We start from the raw sequence: 7,216 nt of genomic DNA on the forward strand, positions 1-7,216 counted from the left end.
GGCCCGGACAGGGACGGGTGCCACCGCCTCCGCTGTGCACCTCCAGCCCCCCAACGCCACGCCGAGCCAGTCGGGGGATGGCAGAGCTCGTCCAGTAACCCCCACCGTACCAGGGCCTCATCCTGCACCCCGGCGAGGAGCAGCCCCTGCCCCCAAGCTATCCCGTCTCTCCGTTTCAATGAACCCGTCACATCGATGGTGGCAGAGGACAGACAGACAGACAGACAGAGCGGGTGCTCGCATGCCGCATTCTGCAGGAAAACAGGTTAAAAATAGCAGCAGCTGGTGCCCAGGACGTTGCCCCTTCCCGAGGAGTCGCAGCAGCCCCCCATGGGGCCGGGACCCCTTTGAGCCCTGAGAATGGATGTGTCCCGGCCATGGGGTGCGAGGTCACCAGTGAGGGGAGCCCGGGGTGGGGGGGGTGGGGGGGGGAAGCTGTAAACCTCGGCCATGTGGCAGGCAGGGAGCCAGGGGCTGGGAAATCAGCCCACACCAGGCTGTGCCTCCGGAGGGGAACAGAGACACCAGCTCCAAGAGCCCCCTGAGATGCCCAGCCTGGGGGGGGGGGGGGCAGCCATGGGCAGGGCTGGGGGGTTTGCACAGCCTGGGGAGACTGCGGTGGGGCCAACGGCCTGTCCCACTCGGTGGTGCCTGGGCGGCGGACATGGCGGGGGGGGGGACGGGGACAACAACCGTCACCAGGAGCTGCCGTGTTGCTACCAACAGTCAACACAGCACAGGCAGCCGGGAAGGGCTGCGGGGGGGGGGTTGGGGGGGGGGGGCTGGGAGCTGGGGGGGCAGCTGAGAGCTTGGCCAGACACCCCCCACACACACACTGGCACATACTTGGACTGGACATCAGGCGGGTGGCCCCCCCGGCAGGGTGCAGTGGGGCTGAGTATTGGGGCCCCCAGGGTACCTCCTCCCCCCCCCCCCCCCCGCCAGCACACCACAGCAGGGTGAGGCACTGGGCACACTGGGGATTGTGCCCCCCCCCCCCCCCCCCAAGCACAGCAGGGCCAGGCAGAGGGGGGGACCCCAAGTCCTGTCTCCCTGCATTCCCCCCCCCCAAAGCCCTGGGATGGATGTTGGGGAAGGGGAATGTAAGGGGGGGGGGGGTCCCCAGCCTGTCTCCTAGCAACCAGTCTCCTAGCAACCCCGCCACCGCGGCTGGTTGCCTGGCAGCATGGGGACAAGTGGCCTTCCATACATACATAACGAGATGTGAAGGGGCTGGCGGGGGGGCGGGGAGGGGGGGGGGGGGGCAGGACACCCCTGGCACCCAGGGCCACTCGCCCTACACCCCGCATCGCCCAGAGGGGCTGAGCCACCCACCACCCTACAGGGCACCCACAGCTTGGGGGACGTGATGGGCAGTGACTCACATGGCATGGAGATGGGGGTCCCTGAGGCGGGGGGTCCTGCGAGCCCCCCCCACCCCCCCCAGGCCCTGGGGACACGCTGGGGACACCCTGCCAGGCCCCACAGTGTTAATAAGGGCTCAGGGCCATCGGGAGACAAAGGCAGGAGAAGTTTCCCACACAAGGACCAACACGGTGTGGGGCTGGGCTGCTTTGGGGCCAGGGTCTCTCTGAAAATCTGTTTAGGAACAGGGCTCAGTTCAGTGGGACCCAAATTTGCTGGAGCTCCTCCGCTCGGGGGACCCAGGGCTGCCCGGTCCTTTTTTACGGTAGGCGATGCCCAAATCCCGGCCCCTCTTTGTCTGCAGCCCGGCGGACCCCTGGGAGCCAAGCCTCAGCTCTTCCCTGCTCCCACCCCGCTTCAGCAGCCCCCCAAAAGCAGCGGGCTGGCAGAGCTTGGGGCTGGCGACAGGGACATGGGGCTGGCAGTGGGGACGTGGGAACCTGGAGCTGCCCCAAAATCTGCATAATGTGAGAAACACAGAGAAAAATGTGATTTCTCAGCAGGAGGGGGGGCGATCCCGGCAGCTCCACCTGCGGCAGCTGGGACCAGCCCGGCTATGTGACGTGGGGTCACCCCTCTGCAGGGACTGAGCCCCCCAGAGCCCCCCGCCTCGGTCCCCCAGCTCCCACCCCCAGCCACTGTGGACTTTGCAGGGATAAACGGGAGGGAGAACCCTCCCCGAGGAGGGGGAACCCCCCAGGGCCACAGTGGCTCAGGGAGGGCCACGCAGGGGCTGCAGCAGATGGAGGGGTGGCTGGGGGACATGTGTCCTGCTGTCCCAGCTGTGCCCCAACCACCGCCTGCCACGGAGCAGCTGCCACTCGATCTGGGCCCTCCCTCCCCCCCCAAATTGCACTGGGAGCCACCTCGGGGCTTTGTCCCCTGCGTCCCCCTGCTGTCCCCAGCCCCCCTGGCCCTGCTGGTCCCCAGCTGCCCTGGGGAAAGATGCTTTCGCTCCCCGGCTGGGCCCCGCGGGGCTGGTTTCTGCTGCCGGAGCAGACAAAGAGGCGCTGGAAGGAACAGGGCACAGCCGGGAAAGGGCCAGGCTGTGGCCAGGACAGGCACCGGGCCATGGTGGGGACGGGGGCCAAGATGTGGCTGGGAACCAGGGCACTGGGGCATGGCCAGGCACAGGGACAGTGTCCCCAGGGACGGGGACAGGGATGTGTCCAGAGATGATGGGAACCAGGGCGGGGATGGGGACAGGGCTGGGGATGGGGACCAGAGTGTGACTGGGAATGGGGACATCACCACGACTGGGGACAGGGACAAGAGTGTGGCTGAGGATGGGGACAGTGGCCAGACGGGGGGACAGTGGCACAGCTGGTGATGGGGACCAGGGCGTGGCTGGGAATGCGGACCAGGGTAGGACTGGGGTTAGGGACAGGGACGTGGACGGCAGCCACGGCAGTGGCACACGGCCAGATTGGGGATGGTGCCACAACTGAGGATGGGGACAAGGGCGTGGCCGGGGACAGTGACTTAGCCAAGAACGGGGACCGGGGGCACAACGGGGACATGGTTGGGGACAAGGACATGGCTGGGGACAAGGACCTGGGCAGGGCGGGGCGGGGGCCAAGGACATGGCCGGGGCCCAGACAACGTCGGGCAGGAACCGGCGGCGAGGCAGCTCCGTGGCCGCCGCAGCCCCCGGGCCCCCCCCCGCTCCTTCGCCGCACCGCCCGGCCTTTGTCTGTGGCTCCGGGGGGGGCATTACCTCATCTCCGCCCCGCGCCAATGGCCGCCGCCGCCGCCGCCCCCGGCCCCGCCGCCCGCCCCGCCCCGACGGCGCTATAAAGCTCCGCGCCGAACCCCCGCGCTCCGCCGCGCCTCTTACATCGACCGCCTCAGCGTCGGGCTGTGAGACCGCCCCGGAGCCGACCGCCGCCATGGTGAGAGGGGGGGGGAGCGGGGGGTTGTGCCGCTGTTGTCCCCGTTGTCCCCGATCCCCCATCCCCCCCAGTCGTCCGGGATGAACGGGATGGAGCCCTCGGCTCCGGGGCTGAGCCCGCACCGGGCGTGGCTCCTGTTCCACCGGACAGGAGGGGTCGCCCGGGATACAGCCCCCAGCGTGGGTCCCGTTAAATGGGGCTGGATGAGTCCCCCCGCTTTCCGTAGAGTCGAGCCCCGAGCCCCCACCGGGCGGGGCTTCCGTTTAACCGAGCAGGATGGGACCCCCCGGGACCGAGCCCATACCGGGCATAGTGCCCATTAAACCGAGCAGGATGGGACACCCCCCCCCCCCCCCCGACCTCGAGCCTGCAACGGGCGTGGCTCCCGTTAAACTGGGCAGGATGGATCCCCGATGCTGATTCCCGAGCCCGCACTGGGTGTGGCTTCCGTTAAGCGGGTCAGGATGTGTCCCCGGTACTGAGCCCGTACTGGGTGTGGCATCGGGTCGATGAGGCAGGATCGGGCCCCCCTTCCTGTTACCGAGCCTGCACTGGGCGTGGCTCCCGTTAAACCGGGCAGGACAGACCACCACCACCACCCCCAGTGCTGAGCCTTCAGCCTGCACCGAGCATGGCGCCGGTTTAACTGGGCAGAATGGGTCCCCCGGTGTGGGGTGTGGCCCTGGTGCAGTGGGGCAGGCAGGACAGGATGGGGCCCCTTCCCGGTGCTGAGCACTCTGTCCCACACCGGAGGACAAGGCGAGGCAGGATGAGGCCCCCCCAGTCCCGCACTGGGCGTGGCCCTGGTTCAATGAGGACCCGAATGGGCAGGATGAGCCCCCGATCCTGAGCACCCCCTCCCCACTGGGCATTTCTGGGTCTCAACGGGGGCGTAGGGCAGGATGAGACCCTCGGGGCTCCCTGTGTTGCCCTGGGTGTGGTCCCAGTCCCTTGGGGCAGGATGAGCTCCCCATCCCACAATGGGCGGGGTCCCAGCTGCCTCGGGGGGTGTCGGGATGGGATCCCCAGAGCTGAGCACCCCCCCTGCAGCAGCCGGTGCCTGCCAGGACCCAGAACAATAGGGTGCATCTGGGCAGGATCTGGCCCCATCCAGCCCTGGGGACTGGCCCTTCCCAGCTTGGGGGCAACGTCCCCGCAGGGTCCCGGGCGGGTGCTGCAGCTGGAGGGGGAACACACGACACAAAGGGGGGAGCCCAGGGGTGACACGGCCGCATGTCCTACCCCCACAGCGTGAGTGCATCTCCATCCATGTGGGCCAAGCGGGCGTGCAGATCGGCAACGCCTGCTGGGAGCTGTACTGCCTGGAGCACGGCATCCAGCCCGATGGGCAGATGCCCAGCGACAAGACCATCGGCGGGGGGGACGACTCCTTCAACACCTTCTTCAGCGAGACGGGGGCCGGCAAGCACGTGCCCCGGGCCGTCTTTGTGGACCTGGAGCCCACAGTGATCGGTGAGCGCGGGGGGGGGGGGGCTGCGAGGCGGGTGACGTTAATGGGATGCTGGGCGCTAACGGGGCGGGTGGGCGCTCTCTCCCCACAGACGAGGTGCGCACGGGGACGTACCGGCAGCTCTTCCACCCTGAGCAGCTGATCACGGGCAAGGAGGATGCAGCCAACAACTATGCCCGTGGGCACTACACCATCGGGAAAGAGATCATCGACCTGGTCCTCGACCGCATCCGCAAGCTGGTAGGGGTGGGAGGGGTTTGGGGGTGGCAAGCTGAGGACAAAGACTCGGTTCTCAGTCTCGCCCTCCCCTCTGAACTAGCCGGGCTGGGTTTGGATTGAATATATTAATTAATGTTAATCCTGTTCTGCAGCGGCTGCCATTGGCCAGCAGTGGGACACGGCGCCGCTGGGGTGTTGGAGCCGCTCCACAGCGCCGCAGCCCCCAGGCACCGGCGGTGCTGAGCTGTGCAATTCCCTCTTTGTTCCCACTTGGCTCTTGCCGAAGCTGAGTCCAGCTGCGTGCAGCTGGGGACGTGTGTCCCGGTGACTGCGCAGGCAGTGGCAGCTCCAACGGAGCCATCCTGGACTGTGTGGCTGTGCCGGGGCTGGCGCTTTGCCCTTCTCCCCGATGCCCAAATGCCATCCCCAAATCTGTCTCCGTTCTGCTGCCAAGAAGGTGGCACCTGGCCCTGCTGTGAGGTGCTTCTGGCCACTCTGCCCCACTGGGGGCCAAGGGGCTTCCCTGGGGGATTCACCATTCCCATGAGTCAGTGTCAGACACATGGGGTCACAGCCGCCCTGTCACCCATTCTTGTGGCTCCTGCTCTGCTGCAGGAAATCCCCCAAATGTCCTCATGAGGACACAGAGAGGAGGAAGTAACTTCTACTGCTGCCCAGACTAAACATGCTGACCCTTGTCTCTCCTCACCAGGCTGACCAGTGCACAGGGCTGCAGGGCTTCCTGGTCTTCCACAGCTTTGGAGGTGGCACCGGCTCTGGCTTCACCTCCCTGCTCATGGAGCGCCTCTCCGTTGACTATGGCAAGAAGTCCAAGCTGGAGTTCTCCATCTACCCGGCTCCACAGGTCTCCACGGCTGTGGTGGAGCCCTACAACTCCATCCTCACCACGCACACCACCCTGGAGCACTCCGACTGTGCCTTCATGGTGGACAACGAGGCCATCTATGACATCTGCCGTCGCAACCTGGACATCGAGAGGCCCACCTACACCAACCTCAACAGGTTGATAGGTCAGATCGTGTCCTCCATCACAGCCTCCCTGCGCTTTGATGGGGCCCTGAATGTTGACCTGACGGAGTTCCAGACCAACCTGGTGCCGTACCCCCGCATCCACTTCCCACTGGCCACCTACGCCCCTGTCATCTCAGCCGAGAAGGCTTACCATGAGCAGCTCTCGGTGGCCGAGATCACCAATGCCTGCTTCGAGCCGGCCAACCAGATGGTGAAGTGTGACCCACGGCATGGCAAGTACATGGCATGTTGCCTGCTGTACCGTGGGGATGTGGTGCCCAAGGATGTCAATGCCGCCATCGCCACCATCAAAACCAAGCGCACCATCCAGTTCGTGGATTGGTGCCCCACTGGTTTCAAGGTGGGCATCAACTACCAGCCGCCCACGGTGGTGCCCGGGGGGGACCTGGCCAAGGTGCAGCGCGCCGTGTGCATGCTGAGCAACACCACAGCCATTGCCGAGGCCTGGGCCCGCCTGGACCACAAGTTTGACCTGATGTATGCCAAGCGGGCGTTCGTGCACTGGTACGTGGGGGAGGGCATGGAGGAGGGGGAGTTCTCAGAGGCCCGGGAGGACATGGCTGCCCTGGAGAAGGATTATGAGGAGGTGGGGGTGGATTCAGTGGAAGGAGAGGGAGAGGAGGAAGGGGAGGAGTACTAAACTCTCACAAGGGTGCTGCTTTCACAGGGAACATAACCTAGTTGAAGACCCCCCCGTGGGTCTGTAGCAGTGTGTGCGCCGCGGTCTGTCCTGTTCAATGGTCTGTGCTTCAATGGAAAAGTCTGTTACGGACCCACCCGTCCTCTCCTGTGGGTCTAAATAAAAAGCATTCCCTGTCTTACCACCTGGCTCTGGTGTCTTTACTCCGCGCTGTGCTGTTCCTCCCTGGGTTTCACGCTGTGCCAGACAGCCCCTGGAATGGCTCCGTGGTCCCCGGCTGCAATCAGGGTCTCTACCCTGGTCCCTGAGCGTGTGCCTGTGGTTGTGCTGTGCCCAGCACCCTACAGCCACCCCAGCCCTGTGCTCCTCAAATGTGTCCTTCCCTCCCAGTCCTGCTGCTGGGCTGCCCCCATGCTGGGCAATATGCCCCCTCTGATGTGTCGTCGACCCCCACCCCCGCTGTGCCATGGCCCTGTAGCGGGGACTGGGGTCCTTGGCTTTCCTAAGGATCAGGAG

General features: G+C 66.0%; 1 protein-coding gene across 1 annotated transcript; it reads left to right on the top strand.

Moving 5' to 3' along the window:
* The first annotated feature begins 3,257 nt into the window (after positions 1-3,257).
* LOC309684850 (tubulin alpha-1A chain) lies at positions 3,258-6,881 on the top strand. The gene is made up of 4 exons (XM_082500697.1): positions 3,258-3,317; positions 4,568-4,790; positions 4,880-5,028; positions 5,720-6,881. Exons 1-4 carry the CDS (start codon positions 3,315-3,317, stop codon positions 6,698-6,700), a joined length of 1,356 nt encoding a protein of 451 aa, XP_082356823.1. The 5' UTR covers positions 3,258-3,314; the 3' UTR covers positions 6,701-6,881.
* The last annotated feature ends 335 nt before the right edge of the window (positions 6,882-7,216 follow it).

This window comes from Vanellus vanellus, assembly GCF_965231255.1.
Source record: "Vanellus vanellus genome assembly, contig: HAP1_SCAFFOLD_427, whole genome shotgun sequence".
NCBI lineage: Eukaryota > Metazoa > Chordata > Aves > Charadriiformes > Charadriidae > Vanellus > Vanellus vanellus.